The following is a 22,553-nucleotide window of genomic DNA, read 5'->3' on the forward strand; positions in this document are numbered from 1 at the left end:
TTAGTGGCCCAAGGATTCGCCGCCAAGCGTTCATTGTAGCAAGCATACTTTTAACGTGCGTTCTGTCAAACCAACGCCAACGCCAACGCAACGCCAAAGTTGTATGTAAACGGGCCTTAAGAATGGCAGCGTCTTGCGCTTATTTGCAAATAGTACCACTAATCAATACGTATTTGCGTAATTTAGTTATTTAAAATTCAAAAACTAACTCAGCGTTTATACGGCAAAGTTTACCATTTTGCAAATTGTTATTTGCAAATATTGCGTGCGTATAAACGTAGTATGTAGCATCAAAAACGGGGCAGATTCGTTGCGACAGAATCGCCTAGGTGTGTGGATGCCATGAACCAAAAATACAAGATCACGTAAGAACGCGACGTTGTATTTGTAACTGGTTTTGAGAAAAAAGTTTGCGAAAGCGGGTTCGTCAGCTGGGCGTTTGTTTACATCACAAGCACCACTATTTTACACTTTTATTCAAGTAAAGAAGAGTTAATTCAATATGACAACACATTTTAAAGCATTTTGTTGCATCATTTTACCTAAATTGTGCGTTTAAAGTGGCTGACAATAATTTTGGCTAATTTTGGTTTTCGTTGTTTTCTTTGCTTTGTTTACTTTTCGCTCGTTTTCCAGTGAAACAAGATGGCGTAGAACCCGCTAAAAAAATCGACTTTTTTCACTCTCTTCTTCTTACGTGATCTTGTGTCTTTCGTTCATGTGTGGATGCCTTAAATCTTGTAAATTTCCTATTATTCATTTCCGCCAGGTCACAACGACACCCTGTTACACCAAAGGTTTATCGACATATGAAACACATCTGCAGCGTTGCAAGAAATTTTCGTATCCCTAGCTCGCAAGAATTTACAAGAATTTACCAGAAAACTTTCCCGTACTCGGTTCGCTGGCTTCTTTTACTTTTTGACAGTTTTACAAGTTTTACCAGAAAAGTTGGGGAACGCCACTATAATTTAATGCTACCCTATAAACTCAAAATTTAGTTGATTCATTCTATTCATTTCCGTTTATTTAAAAGTTGCGATTAAACTCTACAAGGCATTTGAGCAAAACGAACACTGATAAATCAAGGTGCAGGGCGATACAAATGAAAATTAAGCATACACAAATAGTATAAGCAGTGTTCCTTTTGGCTTATCTACGCTTAAAATTTGTTTGGAGGGCCAAGCGCCAAACTTAAATGCGATTATGAAATAGCTGTCAAGAAACTAAATAATTTCTTTATCATAGGCAGTTGCGGATACGTGTTTCTTTTGCATTTTAAAATCAAATATACCAAGTAAAATTCATAAATTTACATACCTTTTTATCTTTTGACATTCGCTATGTACACTGCAACCCTTCGCAGAATTTGACGTCTATTTCAATCATCGGGTTATCTCGGTCTCACACACGACTTGTACGTAAGCATACAACAACAAAAATATAAATTTAATGCAAAAGTGTCAATAGCCAACAAATAAGTGCTAATCGCCGTCAGTAGAAGAAAATTATAGAATTTTGCAAGCAAATTTCTGGAATTGAAGGAAAATAAAGTTTGCAAAGGACTGGACGGTTGAGTGCATAAAGCGAGATTGCTACGCAATTTAAATATGTAAGTGCAAAAATTTGTTTATGAAAAAGTTGTATGCTCTATGTAGTATGTATAAATATGCCAGGTCAAGTAAGTAGAAAATGCTGCTGGCCACGAACCTGCACCACAGATATACCAGGGAAAAGTAGACTCGATTAGGAGCAGAGCAATGAGTTTGTGTTTATTTCTGGGATTTCGGTGCAAGATCAAAGTGGGCTATAGGGCGAAGTATCCACATCTGGCTGATAGCGGCAGCAAGCGCAGATGACTCGAAATTGTATTAGAATGCCCGTATTACTGTTTTCATTCAGATTCAATTTTGCACCACAAGGACCATTATCCCACATGGAAGTTGATTACCATCAATTGCATCCCAAATAGATTCTTTTTTAACTTTTATACCAACTATTCAATACACCTAACTCGAGCAATAAACGGCGCCCAAATAAAGATGGTGTTTTGTTTATTCGTGTTTCCTCTGTCTGAAAACAAAGTTTATTTATTTGGCGGTGGCACACATGTGCATATTTATCAGCAATAAAATGCCATAAATACACATGTGTATAAATGTTGATAAGAGCAGTGTCCGTTGGAGCTTAAAATGATTACAAAAATTGGGATTGACGTGTCATTTGGTCAACGCATTGTCAATGGTAGTAACAGTCCGCCACAAAAAGTTAAAACGAATGTATCAGTTTAAAACAAACCTGTTTCTGTGGACTGAATAAAAGAAACAACTTTATAGTTGTTTGCTCATTGGCTTTACATACAATTTTCTTAGGCTATTCGTCTTCACTTAAAAATTATATAAAGTATATTTACATATATAATATCAATTATATATTTCTGCACAAAAGCGACGAAATTGCTGCCCATAACGTTTAAGGGCTAAATTGTTATTTTTCTAATCTTTAGAGGACTCATGTAAAATACATATTTTATAATAGATTTACAATTAGCTTCAGACCGCGATGTTGTTGAATGTACACACATACACAGCAAAACTCGCGAAAAGTCTGCAAATTTTCAACTATTTAATCAGATTTTTTAGAATTTTTTTAATGCAGATTTGTATCCCAATCAATAATATTGTAATAAATTAGAAGTTCCAAGTACCGTTGATTTTTTGCAATTTTTCCAACGCATATATATCCAATGATCAGATCTAAACCAGACCATCTCTGAGACACTACCTTTCCGATGCAAAAAGAATTATCGAAACCGGTTGACGTGGTTAAAAGTTATGCGTTAACATGTACAACTTACACGTGTCCTGCAGTAAAATGTAGACACAGTCTGACAAAGCGCAAGTTCCGAACTGTATGAGTTTTCAAATTTAATGAATTTAAATTGTTGCAGCGTACAATATTTTTTTTTTACGAAAATTTGTAACAAAAATGGAATCTGTAAAAGAAAAGAAAAAACGAAAAAGATATACAAAAATCGAATCTTAAAAACGTTTTCTTATAAAAAAAAAACTGTCCAAAACGGAACCGGTTAAAAACTAGGTGCAAAGTAATGCACTGGGCGACAATTTCCACCGCCAATGGCATCGCCGTGTAAAACTGGACATTTGAAAGTATTGCTTGGGTATTGAGCTAGAAGTAGTACTGTCGGCAAAAGGTCTAGTTCTACGCTAGTTCTGAGCTCAGACAGATTTTCTGCAGGGTATGTATGCTTGTACTACCTTTGTATGCATGTTGATCGGCAATGACAAACCATCGTATATTTGATCGAATTATACTGAGCAGGGAGATAATTAAATTTTTTTGATTCTTGATATTGGGGGATGTGTATTAATGCTACATACTACTATATTTTTTATAACCTTCATATCCTTTGTTAGCTTGGCCTTCCTTATATTACTGATTACTTTGCTGCCTATTGTTTTTCTTCGTTTTATTTAATACAAGCGTCGTTCCAATTAATGAAATATATGAAGTAATACTTAGTCAGCACATTTTCTATAATGATTTGTGTGCGAATTCGTTTCATTTATATGTGTAAGTAAATCCATGTAATATATTCATAAATTTGAATTTGAAACTATGTAAAAAATTAAATAACCCTGCTTACATACGTACCCCCTTATTTGTATTTTTAATTTATACGTACTATATACCAGGGATCTTACAAATCTCGCATCTATATTTCCCATTCCCGAATTCCGGAATAACATTAAAAAAGCCATAACCAACTTAAGTCATTACAACTGGAATACAAAAAATTATTAGAACATTGAGCCAGTATTAGGCTGGGCCAATTTTGTACGGGGGTAAAAATAAATGGCATTTGATCGTACTGTAATAGTAATATTATGTTGTCTTAAGTCAAAGCCAATAATAATTGGCCACGAAAGATTAATTTAAAATCTTTAGCCCGCGCAATCGATTCAAAGTTTATGAATATTAAAAATTAAACTTTGGCTGGTAATATCTAGGGGATGCGTTAATTGTTATAAAAGGTTATTAAATTTAGTATTTCACGTTCATATATTATTTTTCAATAAGACTACAAGTTTTCGAGACAATTAGAAAAACTTACAAAAGCCTTGGCTTTCCTGTATCGGTTTTTAAATATTCATTACTTAAGTAACCAAGTGAAAATTAAAAGAATTAGACTAGATTTATTTTAAAGATTTTTAAAAGACCATGGACTTGGTCTCGCCTATTTGGTCAGTTTTCAAAAAAAAATTAATTAGGTCCATTCAATAACTTTTCCAGTAAGTACTTGCAGCGAGAGCGTAAAAGAAAAATAGAGAGTAAATTTGAGAGCAAGAGAAAATTTTCAGAAAAAGTTATTGAATGCAAAAATAGTAAAAACTTGCAACTTAGCCATTTTGACACGGTTCAGTTTTGGCGCGCAATTTTATTTTAAATTGGGAATAGTTCCCATCGTCATAAAAATAAAAAAAATATACAATAGATTTAAATTTTTCATCCATATTTTCATTTCACTAATTATGTTTCATCAAATCATCATCTTGAACAGTTTGTTTACATTTGAATGTGAAACTTTTTGAAAGTTTTNTACTATCCTCTGGAGACTCTCCAATCGGAGATATGTATGTATATCTTTGTATTCAACTTGAACGGACCAACACGAAACAAGTCAATGCACGGCACACTTTTCCAAATTCGTTTACTTTTATTTCTAAGTTATTTATACAATTTAAAAGAAATTTTTGTCGAAAAAAGGGCAAGGTTGCATCTTTTTTTCGACATAACCTTGACAAATATTACTCTTTCGCTACGTCATAATTACCTAACTGAAGGCGGGATTTACTGTTCTGATTAATACTAATAATATTATAAAACAGTGTTCAGATTAAAACTAAAATATTTAAAAAGAATAAGAATATTGAACCAAAATGCCAGTGAACTTCCTTTAATTGCAATTTTTGTATTGCATGCATGAGTAAACTAATTAGTATTTGACCAATTTGTGCTAGTTCAGTGTTTCGATATTCATTTGCATAAATTAAATATAGCTCCCGAAATTGGTCCCAAATTTGCAAAAATTCGCAAAGTATACCTAATATGAAAAACAGGTTAGTTTATTTGGAAGCAGCGACCTAAATACACCCCAGAAATATGCAAGCTATTCTTTACATCTTTTGACTAAAGGCAAGTGCGACTATCAACAGAACAATTACAATTTGGTTGAAAAACAGATAAGTTTGAGAGTAACCATAAATTAGGGGGTGCCATAGATGATATTTTACTTTATCGTTTGCGTTTAAAGGTTCATTATCTAATATCACTCTGAATTTTTAACAAGAATCTTTCTTATTTGACCAGTGTACTTTGTGCCACTTGGGGGTCGATACGCCCGCTCTTGCAATTAAAATACACGATTAATATTTTACAGGCTTTTTTTTTGACCTCATGACACAATATATTTTCACTATTACTAAATATCCCCAGATTCCACATCCGAGTCTTCGCTTTAGCTCGAGGAATATAAAAGTCTTTCTAGAAACATTCGCTTTCACAATACATTCGTTTAAAATGATGCCAATGTGAATGCAAATATTCGTAACATCCCTACTACATATGTACATACGCACATCGTTTTCGTATTACCATTCCCATTCAAACGTATTGTAAGCATACGTTCTTATACAAGTATTCATATGTATATGCAGATTAGGGCGGGTCAATTTTAATAATTCTAAGAAAATTTACCGAAGAAACCATGGGTCTAAAATAAATTTGGAGTTTCGCCAAATTGCGAAAATAGGTTTCTTAGCATTTTGCTGTAGTGTCGTATAGAAGTGCTTAAATTTTGGACAAAAACATGCTATAAGCGTTTTTTTGGTATGACTTCCACCAGAGGGCGCGGAAGTGAAAATATTTTCCATTTTCTTCGAAATCGATTTTCGCAATTTGGCAAACTCCAAATTGATTTTAGACCCAAGATTTCTTTGGCAAATTTGCTTAAAATTACACGTAGAATCCTGCTTGCTATACACTTATAGTCAAAACAAATAGACCCGCCGTAATGCACATAAGACTGGTTAAAAAAAATCAACCGTTTCTTCTTTTTTTTCAAAATAGAAAGGGCCATGTGCATACACATGAGCATTTTTGTAGCTCATTCGTATAAGTGCAAGTTTGAAGTTACTAAAAAATTCCGTTGATTTGTATTAATATTTTTTGCTGACAGTATAACGCATTTTCTTCTATACATAATAGGTACAGTGCTCACCATAACTATACGACACTCACATACTGACAAGATTTGACTATTTATTTTATTATTATTTTTTATAAAAAATATAGTTCATTATTTAACAAATACCGTATAAATCTGAGTCTCGATCTTTGTGCAATATTAAAAAAACCAACAAACTTTCGTAAAAATTTCGAGATTTTTAATTAGATTTCTTAGAAATATTTTGAGTATACAGTTTTGTAGCCCATTCAATTTTAGTGCCAGTTTGAAGGAGCTGGGACTTTGAGTTGTGGTAATTTTTTTCTAGAAAATCAAATTAAAATGCTCGAAATTTTTACGAAAGTTTGTTAAGTTTTTGTAACTTAATAAATGGGCGTAAGCCTACAATAATGCGCCTAGAGCTGGAAATTGTTACGAATGTTGGGACCACCATTATACGAAAAATTTAAAAAATTTATTCAAGATCATGCAATTATCTTCAAAAATTGTTATGCCACTTTTGTTCCTAAATACTACCATTTTTGAAATACATACATACAAATTTATAAAGGCCGACTTTCAATTTTCAATATTTTTATACATAATTTCGGTTTTACTCTTTTGGATGTACTTTAAACCTGCAAATTTTTCGTTCGCGTACTTTCAAGTAATTGTATTCGAGCGGGACCAGTTGAAATTAATGCAAAAGATTTCATGATTCAAAATTCATTAGCCTATCCTTAAACGGACTGTCTTTAAATCATGCCATATGCTAATTTTAGAGGGTAAAATAACATTTTTTTTTTTTGTGGGGCCTTTTGCATTTACGACGATAATTTCGTCAAAGCTGTTTTCTGCATGTGTGTCTCGGTATCAATCTTTTGTGTGCGTGTCTAAGATATCAATAAGCTACACAATTTTATTAATAAGACGTTGTAATTATTGTATTATTGTATACATTCAAATTCTTTCTAAAAATAGTTCTTGTAATTTGCAACATCCGAGCCAGTGTTCGGACTCTTCTTGTGTATTTTGGGCGGAAAGAAAATTCTATAGCCTGCTGTGAAATAGTCTAAAGACTTTTTCTTGTTTCTTAAATAATAAATGCACAATTTCCCAAGGTTAGAACTGCTTAACTGAGATACTGGTCGGCATGAAAACGGGTTCTAACTTCATTCGAGGTACAAAATATTCTAATTCTATATTATATTCGACAATGAACCGACGTTTTTAAGGACAACTCCTAAAGTTTCGGAAAACAACTGAACTGTAAAATTTGTTTTGGCTTTTTATACTTCACTTCCGTTGATTATTACCTCTCTCGGACTTCTAAAATACAATTTTAAATTAATGATTTTGAAGGCAGTTATGCATATTTCTTTCATCATAATTTTATCAAGTCTAAAGCGAAAATTTTTAGTTCATCTCAAATTTTCTAGAGTCTGCTGCGAAACGAAAATTGTTTAGTTTGTGTTTTTCGTAAAAATTGTTTAGTCCTAACTCTAAACAGTCGACTATATTGATTTTCGAATGTGTGCTTGCAAGGCGAATTCATATGAATTGCCTTGTGTGATTGTCTTCAAAATATTTTTTGAATTTGAACGAATGTAAAATGCGGAAGAAGTTGCTTACTCATGACTTAAAGATTTCTCTTTTTTCTCAAATTCCCTCCTTTGTAGAGTTAAAAGATAACAATTTAAAAGAAGAAAATTGGCCAAAACTACAATGTCACCATGCTGCATGAAACCGGTGTTTTAGGCGAGAGAGGGAAGGGAGAATTTTTTAATGCGGCGCGTTTTGGCGCAATAAATGTCAAATGCTGCTTGCATAAACACAAGCAAAATAAGTTCATGTACACAAAATATTAGTAGTGATCTCGTCCGACTCAGAATTAGTCAGATTTTATTGGAAATCGATGCCGTACTCGGTTCTCTGACAATTGAGGGGGCAAAAGAGAGAGAGAGTCCTCTGTCTGTCAGAAGTTACCAATTTTAGTCCGAAGATTTTTTACTGGTAAATGTGTCAAACGATCAGCTGTATTGTGTTTGACAACCAAATTGTAAACAAAAGAAAAGTGCACTCTGCTAATAAAACTACATATATAAATGCAAAGTTTTGTTAGAATTACAAGCTTTTTAGTTAAAATTTGTGCAAATCATCTGCGGCACCAAAATTCACATGTATAGATATTTGATTTAATTAATCTCATTTTCACAAAAAAGGCGTCAGTGCGACATTTCTATAATTTAATTTATAAAATTTATGAATTTAAATGTAAACTAAAAATTCCCTGGAATTTTCTTTTAACGTTCCGCCACTGCGATTCGTTTTGAATTCAAGTGCCAATTTTTAAGTACGATTGCTCGGTTTTCCTTTTCTTTTTTTTATACATTTGTACTGTAGTGTTTGCTGACTGCACTTGTAGATATTTTTTAGTAAAATGTTAAAAAAATTATTAGTAAAATTTTAGAATTAAATTGGCATTACAATTATATTATTGGCAGATTTCTGAAGAAAAAAAAACATACATATTTCTATTCGTAAAAAAAAAATATTTTTTTTACATATTCAATGGTACAGAATTCATGAAAACCAATATTTTTCTATTTGAAAACTCGGTTTATCTTTAGAAGACTCCCAGTAATAATACCTAATTGTTTATTTAACCATTTTTTCATTGTAACTATAATTTATAGGTCCGCCAAAAACCCACCAAAACCCCGCAAAATGCAAAAGGGGACCAATAAAAAGTTGTTAGTATTAAAAAATTATTAAATAAATAATTGGGTATTATTATTGAAAGTCTCCTGAAGAGAACCAGAGTTTTCCGATCGAAAGATATTGATTTTCAAGAATTATATACCATTTCTAAAGAAAAGTAGTTTTTTCCCCATAGAAAAATACATGGAAAACTTTGAGCGCTTTGAGCGACCTCTAAATATTTTTTGATTTCAAAATAAAAAAATATGGGTATACTTTTTTCGATATAGAACAATCCTAGGGGGTGAGAGCATTACAATTCCGACTTTACTGTTTTCGGACCATCCTAATGTGCGTACATACATACATACATACATATGTATAACGTAGTATAGTCGATAGGGGAAACTTAAAAGCCCCGGCGGCGCGGTTAAATATCAACCGATTTCCAAATAAAGAAATACGTTTCTCCTTACTTTCGATTTTCAAAAATTTTGAGGTTGCAAGAAAACTCGGAAAAGTGGACTTTCGTGTGTCTTTTTGGGCCCCCTAATGTAGTACATATCGCACGCGATCTTCAAAAGTGACACAACTCAAAATTTGGCTTTTTTGAAATTAGGAAAGTGAATATTTGAAAGTGTCCGGAAATTTTTGAAAGGCCCCGTAAAATAATCCCAAAATGAAAAGTTTTTTGTATACATATTTTTTATCGCCTGCTTGTATATTTGGTTTTACATTAAAAATAAATATTTAAAAATATTTCATCAAAATTTTTACAAATGGGAACACTGGCATATCTTAATTGCAGCTGAAATGGTACTTAAATATACAAGTTATGTTTGTATAGAGCTAAATTAGACGCTAATAAACCTAAAAGTATTTTGAAGTTTGGTTTTTGTAATAACCAGAGAATCTAACTACATAATTGAACAGGAGAGTTTAGTCTTAGTTGAGAACCAGGTTTTTTGATTTTGTGTTCATTGTTGTCAGCTTGTCGTAGCACGAAGGCTATAGACATATCTTACACTAAAGTGTTGCCTATCTGGGATATTATCGTACTTTCTATATACATATGTAAGTATGTACACACACCTTTTTCTACATCAATATATCCTAGTTGTGCATTTCCAGCATTGGCATGTAGTATGGCAATGTGTCGAGTACGCTGTTGTCGGACGTCTCCGCCGATCGATCAAAGCATAGCGCATGGCGCGGTGACGTCATCAACTGACGCACATTATACGCGATCTCATCGAAATTGATACGCTCACTTGGCTCTAGCTGCCAGCAGTTCAGCAGCAGTTGGTACAAATCCTGAAAGACGAAAGTCGGTTGTGCCGGCCGCGAACCGCTCTTAATTGCTTCGAGCAGCTGTTGCGTGTTCGTTATATTCGCATATAGCGTACCGCCCAACGTACAACACTCCCAGGCAACGCAGGCAAATGACCATACGTCCGATTTGACGGAAAAATGTTGATAGCGTAAGGCTTCCGGTGCCAACCAGCGGGTAATGTCGATTTTCTTTTGGTTTTGCACAAACGGTATTGCACCGAATAGGGACACCTTTAATTTAGCATCAGCTGTGACGAAAATATTATGTGAGCACAATTGCTTGTGTACCACTTTACAACTGCTAATATACTCAAGCGCACTGGCTATCTCGTAGATCCACTGTAGCACTAGCTCTTCGGAGAGTGCCGTGATGCGTTGCATGGGCGCCGAGCTAGGTACACGTCGGCTCTCGATAAGACGACGTTTTAGACTTACATTTTGATGTTCAAACACTAAATAGAACCAATCGGAGCTAGCCGAAATGCCGTAGAAGTCAAGCAAATGCTCGTGCCGCTGCAACCTAGAAAGATTGCGGAAGTCGCGCAGTAGATGTGCTTGCTCTTTGCCCTGCAAGTCGTCTAAAGCGAGCACATGCAACTGGCAGTCAGCGCTGGCTTCCGGCAGTGCCGTAGAAATGAATTTGCCCGTAATCACCTCTCCGTAACGGCCCTCCGCAATAACATCATTGACATTCATGCGCAGCGCATTGCGAGGTAGTCGCTGACTCGCGTCTAACGCCGAGATGAGTAAATCGAGCTGCTGGCGGAAGTTCTCAGCAGGGGGCAACTCATCCTCCATCATGAACCCATTGTTCTCGCGCTCTATAATCGGTTGTTGCATGGTCATTTCGTGGGCATTACGATTCATTGCGCCGCGCGCCTGGCAGGTCTTGTAGCGCAGATAAAAATAAGTGAACACGCTGAGTACAAAACAAATGGCAAACACAGTGCAGGTGACGGCCAGCGCAATAATCGAAGCGCGGCCCGGCTCAAAAGTGGCATAGGTGAAATTTTCCAATGTTATTGAGTGCTGATCGTGCGAGCCACGGGTATACAGGGTCTTGGTGACACCGTTTAATGTGCTGATCTGCAAAAAGAAAATATTTACATAAACTACAAGCATACGTACATATACTTATGTGGTTATGTAAAAAGCCATATGTATGTATGCACATATCCGCCACGTTCTTAAAAAATTTATTAATTAAAATGTCCCGGCTGTCAGTTAAAGCAAAAAACTATGTATTTCTTAGCAGATAAATATTGCTTAAACTATTGCTGGAAGTAAAGTGTACCATTTTTAGTAAAAAAACATCCCAAATGGCAAATTTCGAGTTAAAATACTTTTAAAAAATGTGTCCGCTATGTGCATTTGTAGTTATATGAGCACTCATAACTAGATTCCAACTTACCACGCCCAAACTAAGNAACTGGCTGCCGAGATAGGTCGATCTTCCACTCAGCCATCGATTTGTAGTTATATGAGCACTCATAACTAGATTCCAACTTACCACGCCCAAACTAAAATGTATATCGACACCGGTGGTGTTTAGTGGCACATTTATATAAGGACCGTAACGTTTGCCGTCGCCCACAATAAATTGACGTATGCTGTTATCCTCTGGCCCATCGTAATCCAACTGCGCTGCTATATAATATGGTAATCCATCTTCTTGCGCCTTCGGCCAGCTGCCCAAAAGCTCGGTATCGAAGGTTTGACTCAACGCGTCATCCAAACGTTCGACAATTACCAGAACCTTAGTTATCGGGCCGTTATCATTCCTCAAAGGCTTAATTTCTATAGTCATAGTGGAGTCAGTTGTGCGTATCACTCGCGGTTGCGATGGAGGTGGACTCGGCACGCCAACTTCGGTGCTGGCCAGTAAAGAGTCATTGCCACACACCTCCTGCTCGCACATTGCCTCAACTGTAATGTTGTATTCAGTGGCCGGATGTAGGTCAGTAATTTCGATGCTTGTCTCCATGGCTTGCACAATGAATTCAGGTTGCGGAAAGAAGGGCAGTGTCGAGTATGTATGAAGTATGTGTGTACGTATGAGGAAATTCGTAATCTCTTTCATCGACTTGATTGCCGCCTCCTCGGCAGCAGCTACGAACGCTTTACTAGGGGACACGTGCATGTCCCAAGCAATTGTGATGGTGTTTTCGGTTGCGTTTGCCACGCGTAAATTGCGCGGTACCGTCTGTGTGGCCCATATTGTTGAATAATAGCTGTGCACACCAACGCCACCACAATACTGCGACTTGTTAGCCAAACACCGCGTGTTGCAGAGTTTATCATCCTGACGTTCCTTCGAAAGAACATTGTTCGTGCAGAAGCAACGCTCCGCAGACAAGATAGCGTAGCTGAATTTTTGATGCTCGCATATCTCGACACAAGTCTGTGGTGTCTTCGAATAGATGGATTCCTGCAGGAGATCGGTGCGTGCAGTATAGCAACCAACGTAGAAAAACGTTGACTCACCAGCGATCGGCACAATTTGCAATTGCTCTGTTGTTTGTGTGCTTGCCAGCGTTAAGATTGTGGCGAAATAAAACAATGCCAAGTGCAACATGCGGCCAAAACGATAAGTAAACAAGTGCGTCAACCTACTATTGCTGCTGTTGTTGTTGGTGGTGTTGCTTTTATCGTTGCAGCTACGCCAGGTGTGGCTATTTGCGTTACCTGGGCGGTGGTCGCTATTATAAACTTTATTTTCTCCTCGCTGTAACCGTACCGTTCTTTGATATTGTTCCAGCAATAATGTTAACATTTTTGATGCTGCTGCCGCCACCGCTGCTAAATTCTGACTAATTAAATGCTCCGTTCGCTTGGCGTTCAGGGTGCCACCCTCGGTCAATAAGGTTTTTTTACTTTTATCAAATTCGATTATGCCTAAGCTTTATTCTACCGTTGGCGCACTAATTAAATTTTGTACTACTTTTATTAGACTTTTGAATTATGTTTTGAATTTTCTCCAACGCTGTTTTTCTCTATTATATTTTACTACTGAAATTCGCGTTCGGTTTACATGGCATGCATTCGCCAAGTGTTCTGCTTCATTGTCCACTATTGTACGATCTCCAGCGAGCAGCAGCAATCAGTAACGTTCCATTTAAACACACAGCTATGTAGTAATCGAATTGACTAGACGGTGCTCACTTGTTTACTGACTTACTTGTCTCACAAGCGACAACGTTTCACAGCGACAAAGGCGAATTGAAAAGCAAAAACTGTGTTTAACTGGCTGCTTTTGGTGCTTACTATCGTTGTTACTTTCATATTATTCTGTTTACGTGCCACGGTAAACCTTTAACTTGTATGCACAGAAAAGAGATCGATGTTGAGCTCCCGTTATGATCGTAACGTACATTTTTTTTAATTCGCTTATATTTATTTTCACATTCCTCTGCGAGTTGCTTTACTCACCATTTTTTTGAGGTTTTACCTGTTTTTACCTTAGCCCGGCTTAAAACACATTGAAGCCATGGCTGACTAATACGCGACACCCTCAGTATATGTATGCGGGCTAACTGAGAGAGCGCAAAAGTGTGAGAGAATGTGGGAGCGGCTGCGACCGGGAACAGTTTATCAAAAAAGCAAATAATTCACCCTGTAAGAACTTTTTCTCATCGAATTTGAATTAATAGAGTTATGCTAAGTGGGGTTCGTCATCTATGGGACTATTTTTGACAGATTCTATACCAAATTTTGCCAAGAAAAAAGCGCTGTTCCATCAAGACAATGCACGGGTGCACATGCGTGCAGTCACCATAGAAAAAAATCCACCAATTGAGCTACGATTTCTTACCGCACTCACAATGTTCTCCAAATTTAGACCCCAGCGACTAGTTCCTGTTTCCAAACAAAAAAAAAAAAATAACTGGGTGGTGAGAGATTTGGGTCGAACGAAGAGGTCATCACTTAAACAACCGCTTATATTAGTTGCGTTCCAGATGCTTCACGATATTCACGAAATTCACGATTTGCAGGAACAGCTGTTTTCTCCATTAATAAACCTTATGGGAGGTGGTCACCTGGAACGACTTCCTGTAAAAACCTGCAAATCGTGAAGCATCTGGAACGCAACTATTGAAGACCTTGAAAAATCTATGACATGTTTGGAAGCAATACAAAAGTTGGAAAAACGCTGGACTAAATGTATCGATCTAAAAGGCGACTATGTTGAGAAACAAAACGTTTTTTTCTCGCTTTTATTAGCTTGGGATGTAACTATGTAATAAATAATGGTGCGCCTAAAGGATGCAGCAATTTCCAATATCCAGTTACATACCTAATGACAGTATGAATGGGAATTCCAAAAATTGATTTCGTGTGTTATTCTAGTATTCGTTATAATAATAGTTTTAAAATCAATTGAATTCAAGACTAAAAAACGAAAATAATTTTATAGTTCAAAAAACTAAAAACTCGCTTTTATTACAGTGTGAAGTAAAGCGTAAAAAATAATTTATAGAAATACAGATTTCGTTTAAGAGGTATATGAAGTTCCCTAAATTGATTCAATTAAACTTTTAAAACCATCCTAAAATAGGATTAAAGTAATTGACAATAAAATTAATTTTGCCGGAAAACAAAGCGTGGGGTGTTTCTTAGATTTTATAGTCCTGCTCCTTGATATCAAGCACCCCACGTTTCCGGTAAAATTAATTTTATTTTCAATTATTTTAATCTTATTTTAGGTTGGTTTTAAAAGTTTAATTAAACCAAGTTAGGGAACTTCGTATTCCTCTTAAACGAAATCTGTATTTCTATAAATTATTTTTTCCTTTTTTGTTCACATTGTAATAAAAGCGAGTTTTTTTTAGTTTTTTAAACTATAATTTTATGTTTGCCAAAAATTAAGTCTCATTCAAAAAGCCACATTTCAAATTGCCCCCGAAGATACGCAAAGACCAAAAACTTGTCTATAACTGGTGCAATGTGAACAAAAGCAATATGTTTATACCGAATTTATTGCGATTAATCTACATAGGAACAGATCACAAACAGTGGTCATGGCAAGATACGTTCCGTGATTCGAGCGCCATGTCGAACTTTTGCTGCTATGAGCTGAGGAGGGCCTATGCACTACCACCGCCACGTATGTTCTGACGATGTAGGATTCTCTGTTAGCCTTCATCTTTCTCACACTTCATAAGGCCGCAGCACTAGTAAAGTGAAATACGATATTCGATGATGACAGCCCTATTACTACTGTCATATTTATTTGCTTTTATTTTATTTACTGCGTCTAAAACATTTAGGGGATAACCTTAAACACGTTAAGTCTTAAACTATGTAAAACTCGGTAAGTTTACGAGGCTTTTATAGAAACACTCCCTTTGTGAAAAGGTGTACAGCGATGCGTAAAGTTACTGTTTGACAGATGAACCAGAATTTTGTGAAGCAATTTTTGTTTCGTTGTATTTTATTTCCTGCATCTTTGAAGCTCACTTTATGTTTAAATGTTGCATTAAAATTTATGATTGTGTCTAAAGTAAAGCACTTTATTATCCGTTTTAAATTGGTTTACAACCAAGAAAACATGCATACGTCATAATCCGATAATGGAAATGCTTAACTTCATATAGTTTTACTTTGCCTTTAAATATAAAGTGAGCTTTAAACTTAAAGCTTACTCCAGAAAACGGCCCTAAGAATGCCGAAAATTAGCAGGAAACCTAAGTCAATACGGTGAGTGGATGAAATTCATTCATTTTATTCGCTTATTATTTTTTAGCCGACTTCACAAAAAAAAAGAAGGTTATCAATTCATGGGAATTTTTTTATGTATGTTACCGCATGACTTTGACCACGTTAACCGATTTCTATAATTCTTTTTTTTTTTAAGGAAAAGTTTAATTGAATTGAAGTCGATTTGGTTTTTTGCTTAAAAATAACTTGTTTTTCATTATTTTATCATACATTTAAGTATAAAAATTTCAAACCCTCGGCAACACTGAAGTTGACGAGGTTGTTAGCGCATCAAATTTGCCTCGTACTTTTACGAGGGCCTCGTTAATAGAGCTCCATACAAATTTTGACAGTTCTTTTAAGCGGCTCGTAAGAGTTTAACGGAATACCGCTATTGTTTCGCCATTGTCGCGCCTTCAGTAGGTCACAACAATAACAACGATAGTTGTCATCATTAGAGCACTTAAAATCAATTTCCGTTGAGTTTTGTCATTGGTGTCGGAATAGCGCTATAAAATCCTTCCAAAACAGTCGATATTAAATGCTGTTTCATTTCGTCCATATGTACCTCGATAATTAGTACTCTCGTATAATATTTGAGGAAATATGAAAAAAAAATCGTTGTCCAAGTGACCTCACCAACTTTTCCTTTAATTTCCTTTTTAAAATGGCTCGAATGTCTCAATTAAATAGATTGAGGTCGTGGTCCGGCCATACTTCCAAGTGCACTTAAAGCACAAATCCTTATTCTTCAATTGTGTTCGTGGGCGCCGACCCAGTCGGACTTGGATGCTACTAAAATGTACATACATACTTATAAGACGGTTCTCTTCCCACTCAGAAGTACTTATTTTCAAAAATATGAAGTCTTTAATTCGCTTTTATTTGGCGTGAAACACATGCAAGAACGGTTCTTTAAGAAGGCAATTTTGCATGAGGAGGTTGTTGTTGGTTTGGAGAGATTCGTAGAGTTTTTGTTCTCATTTAGACAGATTTCAAAGTATTACAAAATGATGATTTTAGCAGTGAAGTTTTCACCACCTACAGATTTTTAGCCTTCCATTATGGTGAAAAAAGGATGCAATTACTTCGTCACGTAGATATTTGCTAACTTTTCATACGGAAATTAAATGTACTTCAAATTTCTAATGAAGAAAGTACCTAAAAAGGCATTATTTTCGAAACCACATTCTGCCTGGGGAAGCGTAATCATCGATACTTGCGACATGTCAAAACCCGCGCAAATTTTGGCCCATTCATTGTTAAGTATTAGATCAAGTTGCCGTTGCCACTCTTTCGGCATCTTCCGAGTGAAGCGGTTGTGTTGTTTCCCCCCATATATTTCTGCGTGTGCCTTTTATAGAAGTGACTGTTACTCAATAACGGTTGTATCCCGTTACTTTAATTGCTGGAAAAATTTAAGAATTTATTACTTTTTTAATAAATATAACTTTTCAATACAAATTAAAGTCCACAAAAAATCGAGAGGAGTGAGTGATTGAAGTTTTGTGCTAAGGGCTGTGGTCCCCATGGGGATCAAATCCAAACGCAGACTTGAAGATTTTGAGCTTTTCTATAAAAATGCGGTAAGTGGAAAGATGTCAAAGAAAAAGAAAGTAAAGAAAGATGCAAGTGGTGGTGATAAACCCCAAGACAATATTATTTCGAGTGAATCGGATATGTCATCTGATGAACGCCATACCTCAGCTCAGACCCTGGTGGCTCCTGGGCTCGAACCTAATAAAGATGTTGTAGGCAGTACGCAAGACTCGCTGTGCTATGAGGTAGGAGATAATGTAAAGTTCATGGTATTAGTGGAAGTTGTACCTGATGCTTCAGGGAAAAAGCAAAATGTATACTCAAGTCTTTTCTTTCATGAATTAATTGAAGATTTTGATCTAAGTGATCTTGACGACATAACTATGATGGGAAATGGCCGAGCTAAGTTGACGTTCTGCACGGCGACTGGCGCTAATGCTTTTGTTAAAAATGATTTTGCTGGAAAAAATCTTAAGGCATACATACCAATAACATTCGTATTGAAATTTGGTGTTATTAGACACATACCAGTTAAATATTCAGACAGTGACATTCTTTCTGCGATTGAGTCTCCGGTTAAAGTGACATCAGTTGAAAGGTTTAAAAGAAAGGAGGACGGTAATCTAATACCTAGCACTACAGTCAAGATAGGTTTCAAAGGAGATGCAGTACCAAAAGAAGTGCGTCTTAATAGATGTATTTGTAAGGTCGATTACTATGTTCCGACTATTAAACAATGTAGGAAGTGTGGTTTGTTAGGGCATATAGCTAACTTTTGCAAAGCTACTAGTGCACGCTGCTTGTCATGTGGAAAGTCGCCACCATGTGTACAGGGCTGTGTTGCTTTGATGTGCATTTTGTGTGGTGCTAAAGATCACTCATCCATTAATAAAAACTGCCCTGTTAGAGTGGAGCGTCAAAACATTAAAAAAGTTTGTACCATCGAGAACATCTCTTTCAAAGAATTCAAAAATAAATATAGTAGCACTCGTTTTGATTTACTAGCAGATTATGATAAGGATTTTCCTAATTCTCTCAATGTAAATAATTTGAACATCAGGGATAAGCAAGCGGATGTTAATCGTAGTCTTACTAGAACGAAATACACATCAGTTGTACAAAGAAAATATAAAGTTTTGCCCACGAAATCGAACTTTCCAATTGTAGAACCGGTTGTTATCACTCCTACTGTCCCGTATATAAATAATCACATTGTTTCAGAATATGAAAAACTTACTCAAGCTCTACTCAAAGCAATTTCAGATTTAAACAACCAATTCAATAGTCCAGATGTCAGCAACCTGGTTGCTATCTTCCAAAGTAATTTCAATAGTTTGGTTTCGAAATCATCTGATCCTTGTTCATATACTCTTTCAAATGAAGATTCTGCAACATAATATACAAAGTTTTAGAACGAATAAGAATTTAATTGAAATGTTCATAAATACAAATTTAATAGATGTTTGTCTTTTTTCTGAAGTTTTTTCTTTCAACGAAGATGATTTTAGGCTTAAGCTGCTAAATTTTAACATGGTTTCAAAATTTCGGTCTGATGGATATGGTGGAGTTGCCATTGCTGTCAGAAACAATATCAAATTCAAAGTAATAAATTTTCAATCAACAGCAGACATTAAAGTGATAACTACGACTAACTTGCAACCAAATTTTGTTTTTGTTTCGGTATATTTTGCACCTAGACTTTCGACACAAACCTTTAAAGATGAAATTAACAATTTATTTACTTTCTGTGAACGCCAAAACAATGTAATTATTGGAGGTGATTTCAACGCTCGTGCTGAAATTTTTGGAGACGTGTTCACTAGTGCAAAGGGAAAAATTCTCNCTTTAAAGATGAAATTGACAATTTATTTACTGTCTGTGAACGCCAAAACAATGTAATTATTGGAGGTGATTTCAACGCTCGTGCTGAAATTTTTGGAGACGAGCTCACTAGTGCAAAGGGAAAAATTCTCGTTGATGCTTTGAATGCATCCTCCTTTCATTGTTTAAATAACAAAAGTTTTACCTTTTATCAAAATCAAGGAGCAGCTCAAAGTCAAAATGGCAGTGTTTTAGATCTTTCCTTCGTAAATGCGTTTAGCTCAAACTTTTCCTGGAATACACTTAATGTGTACCTTGGAAAAAGTCATCATAAGCCTATTTTAATTGAAAGTCTAAATGTTCAAACAAGAATGCATACTTTTGTTGCCAGAAAGAAATTGCTGTCTAACCTTGGAAGTGTTGAATTAACTCCTGATTTCCCAGAAATTGAAAAAACGTTTCAGAACAATATCAAGGCTGTCACCTACAAATGTTCGTCAAATAGAACTCCCAAAAAATGGTGGACGGATGAGCTTACTGCATGTTTCCGGAGGATGCAAGCAGCTAGACAGAAAGCAAATAGATTTTGTAACCTGAACAATATTCAAGCTTTTAAGGACGCTCTCTTTTTGTGGAAAGATATGGTTAAAAAGGCTAAGGCTGAAAATTATAAAAAGCATTTAGATGAACTCAGCAACGTCCCCAATACTAAGGAATTTTGGAAGGGTATTAATGCAATTAGGGGAGCTACAAAGCCAAACTCTTCATTGTGGGAATGGGACTCGTCACGCAATTTGGACTATCTAAGATTTTTAAAAGGACAAGTAAATTCAAATGTTTTTCTTTTTGCTCCGATGCCTGCAGTCAGTCTATCTAAGACACCCTTCACTTTGGATGAATTATTATTGGCTCTTAACAGCAAATCTAAGGCAACAGCAGCTGGATGTGATGGTATTAAATATGACATGTTTAAAGCCCTTAGTCCAAATGGTTTTCAACAGGTTTTGGTGGCTATGAACAAATGCTGGCAATCTAATGCAGTCTTAAATTCATGGAGATTTATCAAAATTGTACCTTTGTTAAAAAAAGGCAAGGACCCTACTTGTATACAAAGTTTTCGCCCGATTTCATTAATTTCAGTTTCTGTTAAAATTATAAATTTAATGGTAAAGAATCGTCTTGTTGATTTTGTGAATAGGAATTCCCTTTTGCCTCTTCGGTCTTTTGCCTATCAGAAAAACAAATCAGTTGGAATGTGTCTGAATGAAATGACTCACCTGGTGGTGTCTCTTAAGTCGCTGGGGTTCAAAGTTGTTATGTGCTCTTTAGATATTAGTAAAGCATATGATTGTGTAGATTTGTCAAAGCTCGAGAATATTTTTATGTCTCTTAATATTACGTTTGGGTAATGAATCTATTGAAATAAGTGGCGGCATTCCACAAGGCAGTGTCTTGAGTCCCCTAATTTTTAATATCTATACCAAATCCTTACATGACCTGGAAGATGGTAATACAGCCATTTTTCAATACGCGGATGATTTTCTAATCCTCTCTTATGCGAAGACCTTTGATGAGGCTAAGAATAATTTGGCAAGTAAAACAAATGAATTTTTTTCCAGGTGTCTAGACTTGAATCTATCTTTTAATATTGAAAAAACTCAATGTATTTATTTTGCCAAAGGTTCCCCAAAGAGAATAAACATATGTGTTCAAAATAAGGCTATCAGGCAGGTGAAATCTTTGAAATTTCTAGGTAAAATTATTAACACCTCACTTACTGTCTCTGATCATTATAAACAAATTATGAAAGACTCACAAAGCAACTCGAATGCTTTGAAGATGATGACATCTTTCAAAAGCGGTATAGCGCCGTATGTGTCACTCAATCTTTACAAAAGCTTTGTACGTTCAAAAATTGAAACTGTCAGGTCGACTTCATGTCACTCGCCTCAATATATCGACAAACGCATACAAACTTTTCAAAACCAGCATCTTCGCAGATGTTTAGGGGTACCGCCATCGACCCCGGTACATGTCTTATATGCTCTTGCGAGTGAATTACCACCAAAAGAGAGGTCACTTTTGCTAACAGCGAAAGAACTCATAAAGGTGAAATTGTATAATCCTACTCTTTTTCAAAAAGTACAATCATACTCATCAATTTCCTCCAGTTATGCCTTTTGCTATTCGAAATTTAAAAATGTCTTTGACAACATATCTGTTGGCATTAACTGCTCGTTACAAACAAAATTCACTTTTAACATGGATGCTCTATCTGGCTATGGGAAAAAGAAATCGGACGTCCCTAAAGAAGTTATTCTTGCAATTTATGCGGAAATTCATGAAAGGTATAGGTCTGCTAATTGTATGATTTTTGCGACGGATGGATCCGTATCAAATGAGTATATATATATTTTAATTAAATTTCAATATTTGCTTCTTTAATATAAAAGATCAACTCCTCGTATATCTTAAGATCTCGAGATTTTAATAGTCCTCGGATATCATTATATAAATTTGAAAAATTGTATTTCGCTCTAATATTAATAAAACGATTGCAAGAGAAGATTAAGTGACTGACAGTTTCCTGTATTCCACACGTTGTACATATGTCTGTTGGAATAATTTTCATTTTGCAAAAATAGGGTTTGTCATATGCATGTCCCGACAAAAGTCGATTTAGCAGCTTGATATCAGATGAAGACAAATTAACCTTCCGAAACCAAGGTTTAGGAAGTAGTTGTGGAAAGATATCATGAAAAAACACACCCTTAGTCTGTGATATTTCTTCATACCTCTCTCCCCAGTAGCTCCAGAGCTCTCTCGTGATAAGCCTTACAGCCTCGCTCGGTGTATACTGTGGCAAGACAACAAAACCATTTACAATCGCCTGTTTTGCAGCCTGATCAGCTCTTTCATTCAAACTAAAACCCACATGCCCCGGGACCCATACTAGGTCACAAGACTGCATTTCCGAAGTCTCAACTAAATTAATTATTTCACTTACTATATAGTTGTCAGTAAAGTTTTTTTTGATTACTATTAATGCCGATTTGCTATCAGTAAAGATAACAATTTTTTTAAAACGTAGTATAGTTGCAGTTTTAATAGCAGCTCTTATCGCCAATAACTCAGCCGTAAGTGAGGCTAATCTTTGATTTACCTTAAGTTTAATAGTATAATTCCCCGATGCATTTAAAACACCTATGCCAGTAGA

The 22,553-nt window shown here is 35.6% G+C and overlaps 1 protein-coding gene across 1 annotated transcript; it reads right to left on the bottom strand.

Moving 5' to 3' along the window:
- Window positions 1–10,010: 10,010 nt before the first annotated feature.
- Wsck (tyrosine-protein kinase Wsck) lies at window positions 10,011–13,771 on the bottom strand. The gene is made up of 2 exons (XM_017632322.1): window positions 11,790–13,771; window positions 10,011–11,365 (listed from the first exon to the last, which is right to left on the bottom strand). Exons 1-2 carry the CDS (start codon window positions 13,050–13,052, stop codon window positions 10,061–10,063), a joined length of 2,568 nt encoding a protein of 855 aa, XP_017487811.1. The 5' UTR covers window positions 13,053–13,771; the 3' UTR covers window positions 10,011–10,060.
- Between the last annotated feature and the right edge of the window lie 8,782 nt (window positions 13,772–22,553).

Source organism: Rhagoletis zephyria, unplaced genomic scaffold (genome assembly GCF_001687245.7).
Source record: "Rhagoletis zephyria isolate East Lansing unplaced genomic scaffold, Rhagoletis_zephyria_1.1 Rzeph_scaffold_09938, whole genome shotgun sequence".
NCBI lineage: Eukaryota > Metazoa > Arthropoda > Insecta > Diptera > Tephritidae > Rhagoletis > Rhagoletis zephyria.